The sequence below is a fragment of the Doryrhamphus excisus genome, chromosome 4, assembly GCF_030265055.1.
Source record: "Doryrhamphus excisus isolate RoL2022-K1 chromosome 4, RoL_Dexc_1.0, whole genome shotgun sequence".
NCBI lineage: Eukaryota > Metazoa > Chordata > Actinopteri > Syngnathiformes > Syngnathidae > Doryrhamphus > Doryrhamphus excisus.
The window spans coordinates 16298719-16316923 of NC_080469.1; the positions used below are offsets into that span (position 1 = coordinate 16298719).

The 18205-nt window shown below is 42.7% G+C and overlaps 1 protein-coding gene across 6 annotated transcripts in view; it reads left to right on the forward strand.

Annotated features, from left to right (window-relative positions):
- The window catches only part of LOC131128811 (dmX-like protein 1), a 41284-nt gene that overhangs the window by 8637 nt on the left and 14442 nt on the right, over window positions 1–18205 (forward strand). For all 6 annotated transcript variants that reach the window (XR_009129710.1, XM_058072074.1, XM_058072073.1 and 3 more), the window contains exons 8-33: window positions 2–186; window positions 1369–1537; window positions 3484–3613; window positions 3713–3889; window positions 3977–4212; window positions 5314–6019; window positions 6182–6303; window positions 6479–6568; window positions 6873–6975; window positions 7046–7159; window positions 7789–8007; window positions 8102–9345; window positions 9607–9865; window positions 10183–10319; window positions 10401–10587; window positions 10696–10806; window positions 11259–11428; window positions 11656–11753; window positions 11842–12007; window positions 12811–12939; window positions 13151–13277; window positions 15125–15876; window positions 15947–16045; window positions 16587–16754; window positions 17274–17465; window positions 17548–17624. Coding sequence is in view for 5 of the 6 variants with exons in the window: in XM_058072074.1 (XP_057928057.1) it covers window positions 2–186; window positions 1369–1537; window positions 3484–3613; window positions 3713–3889; window positions 3977–4212; window positions 5314–6019; window positions 6182–6303; window positions 6479–6568; window positions 6873–6975; window positions 7046–7159; window positions 7789–8007; window positions 8102–9345; window positions 9607–9865; window positions 10183–10319; window positions 10401–10587; window positions 10696–10806; window positions 11259–11428; window positions 11656–11753; window positions 11842–12007; window positions 12811–12939; window positions 13151–13277; window positions 15125–15876; window positions 15947–16045; window positions 16587–16754; window positions 17274–17465; window positions 17548–17624 (6167 nt within the window). In the remaining variant the exon portion in view is untranslated. The remainder of the gene's footprint in view (window position 1; window positions 187–1368; window positions 1538–3483; window positions 3614–3712; window positions 3890–3976; window positions 4213–5313; window positions 6020–6181; window positions 6304–6478; window positions 6569–6872; window positions 6976–7045; window positions 7160–7788; window positions 8008–8101; window positions 9346–9606; window positions 9866–10182; window positions 10320–10400; window positions 10588–10695; window positions 10807–11258; window positions 11429–11655; window positions 11754–11841; window positions 12008–12810; window positions 12940–13150; window positions 13278–15124; window positions 15877–15946; window positions 16046–16586; window positions 16755–17273; window positions 17466–17547; window positions 17625–18205) is intronic.

The window sequence follows — 18205 nt, forward strand, 5'->3', positions numbered from 1 at the left end:
GGATGACTGCCTGGTAAAGGTGTGGTATAGCACAAGTAAGTGGAAGTCTGGGATATTCAGACTGTTCACCCCCCCGGAATCCAGTGTCGACTTCCAGGGAGAGCTTGCCTTTTCCTTTGTGTACCTGGCCCATCCACGCTCGGTCATTGGCTTCTCTTGGAGGAAGACCAGCAAATACATGCCACGGTATGCATACACTCTTCACTAATGTACGGAAGTGTAAAGCTGATGGAAATGTCCATGATTCAACATTTACTTTTACTATTGTGGCAATGCAGCAATGGCTAACACAATAAGGAATTTGCACAACCTGTTTTACTGGGGATCACACAGTGGCATGAGGTGATCCCTGTTAGCCTGCTAATGTGCATACGTATGTGTCACTACACTGTATGTCTGTACAACAGTTGTGGTGTATAGATAAGTCAGCAGACATGCATGTCTCCGCCAGACTGTTCTTAAATTCTAAGAATACCGAATATGTGTCATTGCACAGCGACTGCTTGCACTAACTTATGCACGTGTCTTTTTGAGGAGGCAAATGCTGATGATGGTTTTAACATACCAAAGGAGCTCGTGGCAGCAGTAGGCATGTCGGGCAGTAATTTGACTCACTAAAGAGTACAGAGAGCATCTCCCAGTAGTGTAATTGTAGTGTTTTCTTTAAGAAAGCTCAAGCACTCTACCCTCGGCAGTGTTCCCGGATGTGTCAGTGAACAATGGATTCCAAATAATTTGCACCTGAAAGAACAGAGTGGCTCTAAACTACTAAGTCCTAGAGCTGAGTCACTTTTCCTGTTATGCACACACACACACACACACACACACAAAACCCCGGGACCAAACTTTTGGCAGGAGGTAGCAGCAGCATCAGGTATTGCCAGCTACTTCGGACTAATGCCAACTTATTAGCCTAGACAACGGCAACAACGGCAACCTGGCGCTCTCTAAGCTGTTTATAGATTCAGCAGAATGAGCACATGAGTTTGTTGACTAGCCTTAATCATGTTCCACCTTGAGCACTTATACTGTATTATTGCTCCGCTGTGAATGACTGCGCAGTATTCTCTAGTTAACAGACAGATACTGGTAAAACATCAAATTATCAAGTGTGTTTTTTCGGAAAGCTCAAACTACAGTGTTTGATAAGCAAACAGATAAGCTTATAACAGATAAACAGATAACAGATAAGCAAAAGAGGGAAAGTACACCTAACCACACAGCCTGTAGCAGCAATTAAAGTTTTAATTTTGCTACTGTAAATTCCTTATTGCCACAATATTATTTCAATACTATTCCTTTAATTACATCACCATTGTGCATGTTGTCATAGTGATTTATGACTTGACCTTTCCTTTCTCCTTACAGGGGTTCAGTGTGTAACGTCCTGCTCACCAGCTGTAAGGACAGCGTGTGTCGGCTCTGGGCGGAGACTCTGTTGCCAGGTGACAGCCTCCTATCTGGTCACCATAGCAACCAACACACTGATACTGCCGACTCGTCCAGGATAAGCAATGGGAACGCACAAGCACCGGATGTAAGCAACGACTACACTCAACAAAAATATAAACTCATCATTTTTGTTTTTACTCCCAATTTTCATGAGCCGAACAACTTTTTTATGTACACACAAAGCCTCTACAAGCATTTATGATTCATAAGCTATCCACCTCACAGGTGTTTCACATCAACATGCTGATGGGACAGCATGATTATTGCACAGGTGTGCCTTATGTTGGCCACAATAAAAGGCTGCTCCAAAATGTGCAGTTTCACTGGGTTATGGTCTCGGCAGGCGTGTATGTTATGGACAACAAACATGGCTACATTTTATTGATGGCATTTTGAAAATAGAAAGCATTTTTGGGATGCCGAGGATCAGCATGTACGGTATTTGAAGGAAGTTGTGGTCACACCAGATACTGACTGGTTTCCGGACCCCCGAACACCCCTATACAGTCAAACTGCACATTTTGGGTTGACCTTTTTTTTTTGGCCAACCTAAGGCACACCTGTGCAAAAATCATGCTGTCTCATCAGCATCTTGATATCCCACACCTGTGAGGTGGATAGATTATAAATCATGAATGCTCAATAAAACAGATTTAGACAGACCCATATTTGAGCGAGATGGGCCTATTGTACACATAGAAAAAGGTTTACCTCTTTGAGTGTATGATAACTTGATCACACACTAGATTAGTAGGGTTTCCCAAACTCACTGTATATAGCAGCACTTTCTCTTTGAAGGCTGCCGTAAACTTCAGCTTTACAGGTGCCATGTCTGCACTGGTAGTTGTCTTTTGTCCTAAAGGTGAATCACAGGCACCACGCATGGAATCTCTTTGAGTGAAAATCATTATTTAAGGGAATACAAGGCATCTTGGAGGTGTGTTTGGGTTTGTTATCCATGCGGCCCACTTTCACATGACACTACCACCGCCATGCTTGACTCAAGTCACAATTATCCCGCTCCCCACTTGTTGCCAGCTATTTAGACAATAATGGCTGTGTGTTGACTTTTTGTCAGTGGCTGGTAAATACTATCCTGCTAAACAAACTCCAACTTTAATTTCTATAGCACTGCCCCTTGAGGAGATAAAACATGGTTGCTGAAATGTGAGATACGATCTTGTGGCATAGAGCAGGTGTTTTTGCTTTAATTGCATTTTTGTCCTATATCACCTCACTTACAAGTCAGCGTATACTATTGCTTATACAGTACTTCACACAACAGAGAAACCCAAACAAGCCTACTGTGAGATTCAAACAGCATACAGAAATAAACAGACTAATTGGTTATCAGACATGAAGAAAGCTTTTGAATCTTTGTTTTGATATAGGCTGTCAACTAGAGAGAATATTGGCCTCCTTTCTGCAGGCTGTGTACGGTATGAGCCGCTTTAATGACAGATGATGTAGCTAATATTCTGCATTGAGTGCTTTATTATATTTTATAACATCTTTTTAGAACATGTTCTATTTCGGTATACTCAACAACATTATAATTGTATGTTTTCCTATATGTTACTTAGTTTGATGTACAGCCTTCAGTTGGCTTTATGAATAAAGTTGGATATGATATTCACAAGGCGCTGAAGACTGTATGAAATATACAGGTGTGCGTAGCCAACTCTAATCATACATGTATGTAATTATTATTTATTAAAATAAGAACCATCTGGAGGACCCACACATTTTTGATTTAAGGTCCTCTCCAGCGGAGTAAACAGTCTTGCAAAATGTTGTGTGAGAAGTTCTTAATGTTGACTAGATTATACGCATTCCTACATTCATCTCCTCAGCAGCATAACCTGAGCTGGTCTTGAGGCAACATTTCTGTCAAGCTCTGTTGTACCACACCCATACTTAACTACTCATTACCAGCTTACTGTTTTTTATTGCTTCAGTCTAATTGCCTTTTATTTATTCTGTTTTTTTCCTTTTTTCCTTCATCCTCCGTTTTATTGGGATGTTTCACAGCCCTTGCTCACTGGCTACTTACCCCACAATCAAAATCGACATTGCAACCACAAGAAGAGCAGCAGCAACCTTCCCCATGCCAATGCGCTCTGTCACTTTCACATAGCTGCCAGCATCAACCCTGCCACAGGTCTGACTGAAAAGCACACATGCCACAGACAAGTACAAATAAATGTTCCACATTTATCTGAGGCTTTTATTGATTTTGTATGCTATTAACATATTTCAGACATTCCACTGCTTCCCTCCATCTCCTCACTGAGTGCTGTGGAGGATGAGGAACCTGGAGGTCTTTTCACTGTCCATTGGCTCAACAACAAAGAACTTCATTTCACTTTAGCAATGGAAGTCTTCCTTCAGCAGATTCGTGGCAGCCTAGAGCAACAGAACGAATGCTCTCAAGAAGGTACACATATCTATTCAAATGGGTTAACCGTAGGCCTCTAGTTTAAGGCGTGTGCTCATTCCAAACTATTTTACATCTTTCTTCCAGACACTGATAACGAGGATAACTTTAATCAGGAAGATGACAGGCCAAGTGACTCTCAAGGACCTGATGTCCTGGAGCTCCCACTGGCTGCTGTGGATCACCATGTGGACGTGCGTTTGGATGAGTGGAACAAAGGAGCGGACATGCTGTTCAGCATCCATCCCATGGATGGCTCCCTGTTGGTCTGGAATGTGGACTGGTTAGATGAATATCATCCCGGAATGTTTAGACAAGCTCAGGTAATTGTCAGGCTATATTAACACCCAAACATGAATGTATTCAGGGTTCCTAAGCAAGTATGGAAAATAGAAACTCAAGTATTCATGTTACCATGGTTGTATTTTTTAAAAGATAAAATTGTGAAACATAATAAATTAAAATAATACATTAAAAAAAAAAAAAATTTAATAAATATTTGATAAAATAATAAATTTCTCAATATATTTTTTCAAGGTGATTACTAGGGCAGCTAAGATGTTTGTGTGAGAGCACACAGTGGGAAAACATTTGGGAGGATTGATAAGTCAAATGTCTAGCGCTCTGCTCTTATCCTCGTCCAATCCTTTGTATGAGTTACTTTACCTATAATCATTTAAAATATGGTGACATCATGACATACATATAGAATAATGGAAACACATGATTAGTTCCATAATTTATTTGCATGATATTAGGGCTGCAACTAATTAAGTTGATAATTCAAAGCTTGTTGTTTTGAGTGATCAGGTGTCTAAAGAATTGAATACTACAATAGTTGTTGATTAATTGGATGGATGAATCACAGATTCCTTGATTAATTGTTGCAGCTCTAATGATACACATCTATTCCCTGGAATAGGGAAAGAGAAAGGAAGGAAAAATGAACCCTTGATAAAAAGAACCCAGAAATAATCCACTCAATGTGGGTGTTCATTTATCTGAAGCAGCCCAGCCTTTCTCGTAATAACTTTCAATCCACACCTTCAGACCATTACTGTATATTCTGATTATATTTGCATTCAATTCACAAGTCTTCTGATGTGTTTTTATTAAATTTGAAGTGAGAACCTTAGACTTGTAGCTTGAAATCATTGAAAATGTAATTTAAGGTGGACAACCTGTTTTTATTTGATTACATATTTTGATTTAGGCACTACTTTTGAGTATATTCACTTTTTCCTGTTGTTCCTGTAGAGAGCAAGAGAGAATGATTTATCATCTGTGTTCACATAATATTTGTAATTATTTTATTTTTAAATAATTCATTTATAAATCATGTCATTGGTTCTTGACATTGAGAATGACTGAACTCCACTCATTAATTACGTTAATTACTCATTAATTACTTCTCTGTCTCCCAGGTGTCATTTGTGTCTCGTATCCCTGTGGCGTTTCCTGCAGGGGATGCGATCTCCCTCAGCCACAGCGTGGTCATGTATGCTTGCAACAAGAACGTGGACCTGGCTATCCAACACGGTAGACAAAGACCACCCGGAAACACATTACCCCAAACCAAATCTGCACTTATTTCTTATGGCCGTCAAGTAAAAGTCGCCCCCAGCAGTAGTCTTCGCCTGAGCATATTCACCCCCAACGTGCTCATGATCTCCAAGCATGATGATGGCTCCCTCAACCAGTGGGCAGTTAGTTTTGCAGAGGACTCCGCTTTCTCCACGGTGCTCAGTGTGTCTCACAAGTCAAGATACTGTGGGCACCGCTTCCACCTAAATGAACTGGCCTGCCACTCACTGCTGCCTCTGCTCCTCACCACCTCACACCACAATGCACTGAGGTCCCCTGAGGCGGACAGTATTCTTGCACCCCCAGAGGTCTTCTCCTCTGGGCTGTCTTCTTCACACGGCTCTCGACCCAGCCGGTTGTCCCTTGGGGGAGTTTTGCAGGATCCCAATGCTATCTACAGCGAGCTGATTTTGTGGCGGGTCGACCCCGTGGGTCCGCTATCCCTGTCAGGAGGCGTGTCTGAGTTGGCTCGGATCAATTCTCTTCACGCCTCTGCTTTCGCCAATGTAGCCTGGCTGCCCACGCTCATCCCCAGCAGCTGTTTAGGTATGGATATTACTCATTTTAACTATGGTATTTGCTCAGGATTACATCCCAGTACTACTCTACAAATTGGACAAGTTTTTGATACATTTGTGTTCATTCCTATAAAAGACATAAAGAATCCTATTCTGTGGAAAGACATATTATCCTCTCTTGTGCCGCTAGGTGCGTATTGTAATTCTCCCAGTGCCTGCTTTGTTGCAAGTGACGGCCACTCACTCAGGCTTTATCAGGCCGTGATTGAAGCCAAGAAACTCCTGAGCGAGCTCTCCAATCCTGAGATATCAGTAAGTTTACCACCTGCACTCCCCAGACTCCCCTGGGTCATCGTCCACTCCGCTAAGACAGGTTGAAGTACAAAAATATCAATTCATGTCTTCCATTGCACCTTGTCGCACATGCATTGAAATACTTAAGTGTTGTTTTTTTTTGCTTTTTGCTCCTTTGTTTATTTTACTTCAGAAATATGTTGGCGAGGTGTTCAACATCATCAGTCAGCAGTCCACGGCAAAACCTGGGTGTATTATTGAATTGGATGCTGTTACTGACTTTGTAAGTGCACAATACATTGAATGGATATGTTTGTTTGTGCAACAGGTTTCTTCATATACCAGATCTATTTACACATGACTTGAATAGCGGTCTCGGTTTGTTGCATGGAACATTCAGCAGGAGTCTCTTCACTGTGAAAGGTCAACCATGAAAAAAACCTCAAACTAAAATGCCTCATGTCCCCCGGAGTGTTATATGTACAGTATGTTTGTGTAGGTAATGTGTCAATGTGTATCTACAGTGTAGTGCATGAAGTATGACATCTAGCGTCTTTTGTCTTAAAGGCTGCTTTTGTCCTTTGCAGCAAGGAAAGGAGACACAGCTCCTTCACGTGTTTGAGGAAGATCTAATCCTTGGCAGTGAAAGACCTGACACAGTGGAGGAATTGTTGAATTCATCTCAATCTGGTAAGGACATTATTTCATATAAAGAACTGGATCACAGGTATTTACTGTATATTCTTTTTTTGCCCCACAGCACAGAGCAAGCCCATCTTCACTGCAAGTTTCTTCCTTGTAGTTGTTGAAATAACCCCAAGTGGTCGCTCACTTTTACAGATGTGGCATCTTCATCTCGCTGCCAAACCCGTCAGTAAGTACATTTAATAAGACTATTATCAACAAATCTCAAGTGCTTACTAGTGCTTACTCACTTGAAAGCACTAGTCTGGAAGACTTCCAGAAACCGCACTATGACTAATAGTGTTTTTAGCCCAGCACTCCTGGTTCTGAAGGCCCTGGGCTTATTACATTGACATGTTTACTGAAATCTGATTGGACTAAATAATTGAACGTACACATACATATACTGGTACTGTAAATTAAGTTAATAGACTTTTGGGAATTAATTAAAGCAATTTAATAGAACAACTAAGATATATTAACTTGTATATGTTGGTCAGTGCTTCTGATAGTGTTTAGGCCAGCAGAGAAGGCTTTGAAACTACTGGTGTATTGTAAGTAAGTGCATTGGCCAAAAACTAGCATTGATGCAGGAATTTACAGATTTCATAAGCGCTTTCAGTTAGCCCTACTGGGAACACACTGTTGTGTGTCTGTGGCTTTAATGCTCAAACTGTTTGTCCACACCTTGCGCTGACTGGCCCATATGTTGCCTCCGTTGCATTACAGTGGACCTGTAACATGTTCTGTATGTTTAAATAAAGCGGAAAAGATTGACTCATAACGGTCCCCATTCCATTGACTTCCTCTGACCCACAGATGAGACATTCACGGCCAAATATCCCCTCACAGCTGCTTCAACAACCCGCTCTCAGTTTAACTTTGAGACCTTCAGTTCCCTGATAACTCAGAAGAGTAAACCCTGCACATCCAATCTGCAGAGCGCCTGTCGCCTCAGCCTCACCACACAGCGGCTTTGCAGCCAAGAGTTGCCTCTGCCAGCAGGAGTGGAGGCCATCAGCATTACACCCTCAGCAGGTGTGCAGACGTGCGCTGTAAAAGCAAAAGAAAATGTTTGTGCATGCATAATTTAATTTATTGCTTTAAGTTAAGTTATTGTCTCTTCTTCTAGGTCACCTCAGTGCATCATGTTCAATGCCAGCTGGCCGTGTGCCATACCTTCTTGCTACTTCCTGTTCTGATGGGAACGTGCGATTCTGGAGGTGTACCGTCACACCATCGGAGACCCTCAGTAGTGACAATTTGGTATATCGGTGGGAGGAGTGGCCTCTCCTTGTGGAAGACAGGCTTCCCAATTGCAGTGCCGTGAGTGTGCCGGGTCGTCCCATTCAGGTCAGCTGCTGTCACACAGGGAGGATTGCAGTTGCTTACAGGCAGACAACACCAGATTTGCCTTTGAAATTGACACCTCAACTCAACTCTCACACACTGCTGACTTCTCCTCCCGCACTCGTTTCTTCACCTTATTTGCACCACAACAACAGCCACACAAGCCAGCACGTTCCTCCCACCATAACAGTGCAGAACAGCCCTAATCTGTCCTCAAGCCCTTCCCTAGCAAACAGGAGAGAGCAGATGGTCTACATCAGCATCTTCCAATGCGAGTCCACAGGTGGTTCCCAGTGGATCCTAGAGCAGACTGTAGTCCTGGACGAAGCAGATACTGTAGCTAGCACAACTCCATGTAGCAACATCAACTGGCCTGTTCCAAATGAGCACTGCCTTGGTTCTTATAAGAGTCTGGTTCACTTAGACTGGGTCTCCCAAGAGGATGGGTCACATATTCTGACTGTTGGCATTGGGACAAGGATTTATATGTATGGCTGTATCTCTGGCAAGCCCCCTGAACTCTGCCTTTCATCTGATGCCAGTAGAGACCAGTGCTTGTCCCGTCTGGTTTTGCTTCGATCTGTCGACCTGATTTCCTCTGTTGAAGGCTCACTGCCCATCCCCGTCTCCCTATCCTGGGTACGTGATGGCATTTTGGTGGTAGGCATGGACTGTGAGATGCATGTCTACTCCCAGTGGCAGCCCCCAGCACCAGCCAAACCAAACGCTGCCGTTGTCCAAGACACAGACATTTGCAGCAGTGTGTCCTCCATTCTCTCTGCAGTCAGACAAAGCCAGGAGGAAGGTCTTACTCTTGGGCCTTTCAATTCCTTACTGGCTCCTCCTAAAAAGGCCCTTACGAGGTCAATGATGAGCCTCGCTCAGAAGCTAAGTGGAAAAAGAACAGCTTATGATCTACCCATGGAGATGGAAGATTCAGGACTGTTTGAAGCAGCTCATCAACTCTTTCCCACACTACCACAGTATCACCCAGTACAACTATTGGAGCTTATGGATCTGGGGAAGGTGAGTATGATTTTTTAAATTGTATGATTTTGGAAAAATTTGATTTCTAGTTGTATTGTCACATCTTCAGCCGAGATTTTATGTGTTTTGTAATTGTTCTTGAGATAGTCCCATACAAAGTAGATGTGCTGAATCACTTTCTTAGTTAAATATCATCCCACCCCATATATACGCCCACCGCAACCACAGAGTGAACAGATTCATAAAAGCAGGCATTGTTACACATATTAAGAAACGTTTTTTATTTTGAATGCCACTTAGGTTCGCCGTGCCAAAGCTATCCTCTCCCACCTGGTGAAATGCGTCGCTGGGGAAATAGTAGCTCTGAAAGACAACGCCACCAACCCAGAGAAACGTGTACGCTCTCGGACCATCAGTGCAGGAGGCAGCACGGCCAGGGAACGGAAAATGTTTGGCAAAGAAGAGAACTCCACACCAGATTACACAGAGATCAGCTCCATTCCTCCTCTGCCTCTCTATGCCCTTCTTGCAGCAGATGAAGATACTCCCCCAAAGCCTGGTCAGTATTCACTATTTGAGCTAATATTTATTTGCATTAAGGAGTGATACTCATTATCTGGGCAAAAACAGAAATGAAAGATATTTTATTTTGAATCTTATAGACTTTTAAATGCAGCATTTTTGTTGTCATATTGCTTTTACTTATTGTGTCTTTGGGGATGCACAACTATAAAGCAGAACATACACAGTATCCGCATTAAACTGCTTGTTGGTACTGTAATTCAATTGATCTGTTTTTCTGCCTGGCCTGAGGGTATTTTGGCAGGAGGGAACATCTCACGTAATTGAGTTTTTCCATCTCGTGTTTTCTCATAGAAAAAGTCGGCAGTTTGAGTGGTGATAGTGGGCATGGATCCAGTCACACAGACGCTTACGATGAGTTATTTCACACACCCAGCATGGCGGATTTGGACCCTCTGGATCACGATGAGCAAGAAGAAACTGGGAACAAGGTAAGCTTATGGGAAGGACGATTTTTAGTTTTGAGGTGAGGACCAGAGTTCATTTGTTATTGTCTCATTTCCTGTCTGTAGGTAATTGACTTGTCCCAGTACAGCCCCACATACTTTGGCCCAGAGCATGCCCAGGTTCTCTCCAGTCATCTCCTCCACTCCAGTTTACCAGGATTAACCCGGATGGAGCAGATGTCTCTCATGGCACTGGCTGACACCATTGCTACCACCAGCACAGACCTGAAAGACAGCCAGGGCAAGAGCAAAGGTACTGCAGCTGGACGAGAACAAAAGATGGATACATTCCTTCCATCATTCCACATTCCATATGCTGTGGAAAGATTTTCAAACGTGTTATTCATCATTCACTCTCCAGGCGGCGAGACGCTAGATGAGTGCGGCCTAAAGTTTTTGCTCGCCGTCAGACTACACACCTTCCTCTCGACCTCTCTCCCGCCAGCACACCGAGCACAGCTGCTACGGCAAGGTAAAGTGGCCTTCAGTTGACACGCTGGCTAGTGTTCTAATTGTTCTCCTGAATTATTAAGCACTTTTTGTTTTCAACTTGGATGCTCTTATACTTAATTTACCTTTTAACCAGCTGGGCTTCTTTTGACTTCTCCTTCTCCTTGGCCCTAAGAGTGGTTGTTTAGAGGTGGAGGTAAATAAAAGCTGGCAAGTAAAGTTACCGAAGGCCTGTGTTGTAAACTCTGAACATAAAAGTCTTATTGAGAGATGAGGGCAAGGTACTCTATTTATCAGCTTTAACTACCACAGTAAAGTTACCCTTGAACAGGTCACTACTTTCTACATCTGTAAAAGTCAAAAATCTGTGTTGTAGATATACAGTATGTAACCTTTTGTTCATCTGTACTTAAATGTACCTAAAAATACAGCAACTTGCCGGTACCACCCAATGTTCTTTTCTGCACTGTCCAGGCCTCTCGACGTGTCACTATGCCTGGGCTTTCCACTCGGAAGCTGAAGAGGAGCTGCTTCACATGCTGCCCTCCCTCCAGAAGGGTGAGCCCACTTGGCCTGAGCTGCGGTCCATGGGTGTGGGCTGGTGGCTGAGGAGTACCAACAAACTTCGCAGATGCATTGAGAAGGTTTGAGAAGACCGCCACCTTTTTTATTTTTTATAGTTGTTGTTGCGGTTAGAATAGTAATATTACCACATCAGTTATAGCATTTGTGGGGTACTTATATATAATATAATATGATAGATGATAAACCACAATAATACACTGAAATCACCCATAAAGCTATGCCTTATTCGGATAGAACTGTCAAGAGTATGACCATGTGAGCACAGTGTCTTTCTCTCCTATGTCAGGTTGCTAAGGCCTCTTTTCAGAGAAGTAATGATCCTCTGGATGCAGCTATATTTTACCTGGCAATGAAGAAAAAGGCAGTGGTTTGGGGACTGTACAGGTACCATTTCTATGATCTCCTTTACCCCGTGCTATCCTTGATTGAGAGACAAATGAGACGGACTTAACCGATAGAATCTGTCTTCTAGATCTCAGAAGAATCCCAAAATGACAGAGTTTTTCCGCAACAACTTCAGTGAAGACCGGTGGAGAAAAGCAGCACTGAAAAATGCATTCTCTCTGTTGGGGAAGCAAAGGTTTCATCATTCTGCAGCCTTTTTCCTTTTAGCTGGCTCCCTGAAGGATGCAGTGGAGGCAAGTGGATCACAAGACTTAAAAAGAACTGTGAATATGAGTAGGATGTCTACAAATGTATTTAGCCATGAGCTAGCAAATCATCTACCCATCTCAGCAGTAATGATCTTCATTTTTACTGTTGATTCTGCTGATTTTTTTTTTTTTACTTGCGATATGTCTGTTTAAAGTCGTTCATTAGTGTTTCCATGCAGACCAGGGATTCAGACTCTAAAGGCATACTGCTCTTTGGTTAACATTTACTCGTGACGGTTATTTCTGTTGACAAAGTCCCTGACGCAATGAGTCATATTTTTTAATCTGGGTGAGTAACTGGCCCTTCTCTTAGCACTTTATGCAAATGAAGTTCATCCAAGCAAAGAGCTATCATTGATTTTGTTTAGTCTTTTTGGCTGGAAGGTAGTTTGATTGAAATGCACCTCCGTACTACGGACAAGTATAAAACTGCACCTCATCTTACTTCCACTTTGAGTGAGCTTTGGGACACATCTATGCTCATTTTGTTGATACGCTTCCTGTAATTCATTCATTCAATCATTTTCTACCGCTTATCCTCATGAGGGTCACGGGGGTGGTGGAGCCTATCCCAGCTGTCTTCAGCGGTGTACACCCTGGATTGGTCGCCAGCCAATCACAGGGCACATATAGACAAACCACCATTCACACGCACATTCATACCTATGGACAATTTGAGTCGCCAATTAACCTAGCATGTTTTTGGAATGTGGGAGGAAACCGGAGGCTTCCAGTAATTGTTTCATGAAATAATATTATTGTATTTGGCTATGTTTTTTTTTTCTCAGGTGTGTTTGGAAAAACTTCAGGACCTTCAGCTGGCTCTTGTGATATCCAGATTATACGAGTCTGAGTTTGAGACCGCATCCACCTACAAAAAGATCCTCCAGAGACATGTGTTGGGACACGATAAACAGGTGCGGCTTTCAATGTCACACGCTCCAGCATGCTGTTGTTTTTCAACCGAAAGATAAATCTTGCATTTGATAAAAGGAAGCGGGTGATATTTTGATCCTCCAGTGCCCCCCTTTGACAAGTACGATGCAAATGAAAGTCTGTGTTCCTGACAACCACAAAGCAGTGTTTCAATGAAGCAATGAATGAATATTCAGCTTTTCATATTTTCAGATATCAATGCACCAGGATCCATTCTTGCGGAGCATGGCCCACTGGGTGCTGGAGAACTACAGCAAAGCCTTGGACACTCTGATGGAGCAGACTGCCAATAACACAAACTCTGGGTCAACTGATGCCGGTAGGTAGACTGTTTTCCTTGGCTAATTGACTTTACAATTGCATTTACTCAAGGAGCTCCATTAGAGTACTTACCAATGTGGAGCACCATCAAGCTATTTATTGTTTTCCTTAGTGTGAACATGAGTCAGACATATTGTTGAGAACCCATACCAGTGTTGAATTTGTATTAATTGACCAATATTTATGTTCTTGTTGCATACTAAACATATACAATTTGACAGCTGTGTTTTAAGACTGGGCATAATAACCATTTTGTTGATCGAAGTGCATGAATTTGCTGCAAGCAGCAGAGCAGATATTGAATCAGTCTCATCTATATTGCTTTCTAAAAAAACAAGGCTTCAGCTATGGGCATTGTTCTTTTTTTTTTTTCCTAGTGTTGCTCCGAAGCATTTGAAGTGTGACGTTATGTTTACCTTTGGTAAATAGCGCATCAACATTGTCAGAAGCATCATACAGAACAGTGTTCTCTCATAGCAGGTTAAAAGACAGAATCCAAGATAATTTCACTGTGTGTCTCAGTTCAGCTATATTGTGACACTAAAATAAAAATACATTTAATTGCATGAGATGTCTTGAACAACTGAACTTAATGTGAACCATACAGATGTATTCACCATACCCAGGTCAGATCCCTGTGCTGCACCCTTCATAAAGTGCAGATCAATGTTGACATCTCTGGTGTGACAAAATATGAAAGACTTCATTTATTATGAGATACCCTTATGGATTTTGCAGCATAATTCTTTCTATTCTGCTTTTGTGAACTGTGTGAAACCTCTGAAAGATTTAAAGGTGCTGTCTGCCTTGGTTAGGTACTGCATGGGGGAGCGAACCCTCAAACTGAATGGTAGGCGAACTGCCTATAAAACATATAGTAACACATATGCAATGTATAAAACCTTTTGAGACTACTAAATAATGATTAGATCAATTATTTCCCTTTTTTCCTACTAAGTATAACTTCTGCTATAGACATAGGCTAAGTTAATCTGCAATAGAAATAATAAAGGGGAAGTTGCATATCAGTGTGTCGCTGGAGACATTTCTTCAACACATACCATGCCGTGGACGTACAGCGAATCGGGAGGGGAGATTAATGTCAGCTGACTGATGTCACATGACATATACAAAGTGACGTTTATGATGTGGGTGACACATGCAATCAACCCACACTAACTTTGCAGTCGACCGGTAGCTCACGATCGATATAATGGGAACCGTTGGTGTAGGGTGTAACTGAGGCGACTTTCAAAACCCTCTTGGTAACTTATTTTCTCAAAAGTGACTAGCATCATCGTTGGGAGATTTTTCCTGGTATTAGGGGACATAAAAGTGAAAGCACATATTGTTCTCAGTAGTGAGTGCACACTGTCTGCCTCTCCTGGAGTCACCACCTCGGCGATTAGTGTGTCACAGACCCCAAGCACATAGCCATACCGTACTTCTCGTCATAAAATATATTGCTTTGCTGGAGTTAATTACACGGTTTTTATTTTACTGCACAGTAACTTGCGACAGACTCGATTCAAAACTCGCTCATTGTTTTTTTTTTTTTTTACGTGCAGTGAAATTCACTGCATACACTAGCCTACCTCCCCTTCCCTTGCTCATCCAATCAGTAGTCAGAACCCAGTCTAAATGTGCACGCTCTACAGACGTTCACGTGACCACCAGGCAGCGCTGAGTGAAAGCTGTGAAGGCCAATGATCTTATTGATGTCAACATTTTTACAAAGTTTAACTTAGTGACAAATATAGACATTTATGCTTTCAAGAGGGACAGCGCATGTAATAGCTGTTAGTTTTTGACACTGACAGATGTCCTATCATGTGTGTTCACTAGGTTCCATGCTCACGTCCTCAAGTAGTGCTGAAGTTTTCAACTTTTACACTTACCTCTGCACCCATCCGCTCCTCCTCCGTCGACATTTCAGCTCTTCCGATAAAGCCAAAGTAGCTCTGACCGCTGAGGGGCGCAGGCCTGATTCCATTAGCTTGGAAGAGCGAAGAGTGTTTTTCACTGCCGCATACGCTCACTTGCAAGCGGGCTGCCCAATGCTGGCGCTTGAAGTCCTCTCCAAGATGCCCAATGTCCGCAAAAACTCCAACCAGGAGGCCACTGACCTCAGCACTGGTAGTAAGAACCTGCTAACATCAGAGCCAGATTGGTCCGAATCTGCGCTGAATGGCTATGAGTCAGGTGGGGACAGCCACAGCCAGTCGGATTCAGTGTTGAGTTTTGACTGGAGCCAGCCGTCAGTGACGCTCCCGGATGAGCCTCTGGACCTGAAGTGGGACAGCGACAAAGATGACAACGACGAAGAAGAAACTAAAAATGGTCAAAATGTCAGACCTACAGACAATGTGTTCCACGACACTCAGGACGCCATGTTGCCTCCAATGGAGGCCATCGCAGGCGAGGATAATGTCGACAGCGACGACTTCATTAACCCTTCTGAGGACGTTATGGTAGCCCAGCTGAAGTTTACTACCTGCTTGAAGATTCTGACCAATGAGCTCAGGACACTATCAACAGGGTATGAACTGGATGGAGGAAAGCTACGTTACCAACTATACCAGTGGCTGGAAAAAGAGGTAATTCACACAATGGTGTGAAGTTGTCTGTAAACTAAATGCTAAAGCCTGCATCTGATCTCCTTGGCAGGTGGTAACTCTCCAGCACTGTTGCAATTACAAGCCCTCTCTTCCAGAGGTGTCTCACCCAGATGATTCACCGGTGTCTGGATTGGTTGAGGATGAAGTGGTGGGTACTGGAGCTTGTCTCCTCTGGGTCTCTGAGATTTTCATTCGGTGGAATTACTCTTGTAACGTTCATTAAAGACACCATCAAAGTGCATCATTAAAGTTACGCTCTACAGTAAACATGCAGTAGTCATTAGTAAGGACTATTAAACTTTTTAATCTTGTCACCGTAAGCATCTAATCAAACTGCACTGACGTCATTTAACACTTCTATTCTGCTCTCAACCTCGATGGGAGTATCTGGGGTTTGTTATGACATGCTTTGATATATTAACCAGCGTTGTGATTCTCAATTCATTTATTTCTGCGATATTTTGGCCCTCTGGGAGTTTTTCTGAGTGTTTGTGTGTCACCGGAGTCATTTATTATACACAAGTAAAGCTGGAGCTTGTGCGGATCGCATATATTGTGTGTTTCAAAACAGTGTATTGTTGAGCAGAAGTTTATAGTACTTTTATTTTGAAACACCCCCTGCACCATAAATACATTTTGCAGGCCTAGTGTGTTAATTACATGATGAAGCACATTTGTTTTTTTTCCAGGCCACGAGTCCCTGTAGTGACAGCCAAAGGAGCAGGAGACATTGGCTGAAGAGCAACCAGCCCTTACTGAGGATGTTCCTGAGCTACTGCAGCTTGCACGGTTCCCATGGTGGTGGACTGGCCTCTGTTCGCATGGAGCTCATTTTATTACTTCAGGAATCCCACCAGGTCTTATAGCTTTTTATTTTGGCTCGGCTTTTTTGATTGAACAAATTTATAAGTGGAGCCTGTTGTTGTGATGACAGACATCCAGACCTACTACATATTAGACATCACCACCTCCTGAGTGAAATCCTGCCTCAGGCTAGCTGAGTGGAAGTTTCAGTCAGAAAACAATGAAAAGAACTTTGCAAGTGCTTTTTTATTTTCCTGCTTTTGCAACCAAGGAATTAAAGGCAGTTCATCCCAGCGGTGGTCCCATAGTTTTCTCCTTTTGTTGTTGAGGAAACAACAGTGCTTTGTGACTACAGTCGTAGAGTGTAGAGATTCTGTTAAAAAAGTCCTTATCAAGGCAACGAGATTCTTATCAACGGAGTGTCATGCACGTACAGGGCATCTAGTAAACACATAATAGTCGTTCTTTCTCTCGGTGTCCTTCATATGAAGCATCCTGTCTTATGAGCATTATGGAAAATGCTCCCACTTTATACACTTGCCAATACAACTTGCTGTGTAATTTCTCCACAGGACAACTACACCTCGTCAGCTGTGACAACATGCTCTCAGCACACCTCCATCCCTCTCCTGATGGCGTGCACTGCCAACGTGAAGACAGTGGTGGCCAATCCCATAGTCCACCTGACCAACCTGACTCATGACATCCTGCAGACCATCAACTCGCTCAACTCCCCTCCACATCCCGATGTCGTTGACAATGAGGTGAGTAAGGTTTAATAGTATTTCCACTGGTTTTATTGTCACGTGCTGCAGTGACATTTTTGCCTGTTATGTCTCTTTTCAGATATATGTAATGCACACCCTGGCTGCTTCTTTGTCTGCATGTATATACCAGTGTCTCTGTGATGGACACTCGTACAGGTAAGTTCAAGCAACCGCAGTTTTAACCTTACAAATTCATGGAAATAAGATCATCTTTCTGTGTGACATCTTTCCATGTACTAATTATCCCATGTTATGGCGTGAACACTTACGGCTTACTGACTGGTGCTACAGTATATGGACAAATGTTTTTTTTTTCCCCTCTTTAAATTTAGTGGGTGCGGTGCGTCTGGAAATTACGGTTCTTCAAAAATGAATGCAAAAATGTTTTCTCACCTCACATACATTTCCCGCTCAGTGTACAGTATGGCATGTGTCTGGTGTGTTATTAATGCACTGCCTGAGTCCAACTGTGTTTGTAAAATATCTTTATTACAAAAGGTTACCATTTCAGCATTTTTTCAAAATGGAAACTGGAACCGGAAGCCAGCTCTGTTGCCCTTTTAAGAGTCAAGATTTGTCTTGGGTCTTTCTCTTTCTATGATGTCTTCAGCGGTTGGCTTGGTTACACAAGTCTCTGCTTTTCTAATTGATCATGACTGCAAATTAAGCAACCATGAAGCCAAACAAAGTTGCCAGCATTTTGATAAAGAAGGTGAGAAACATGATCCGGCACATTT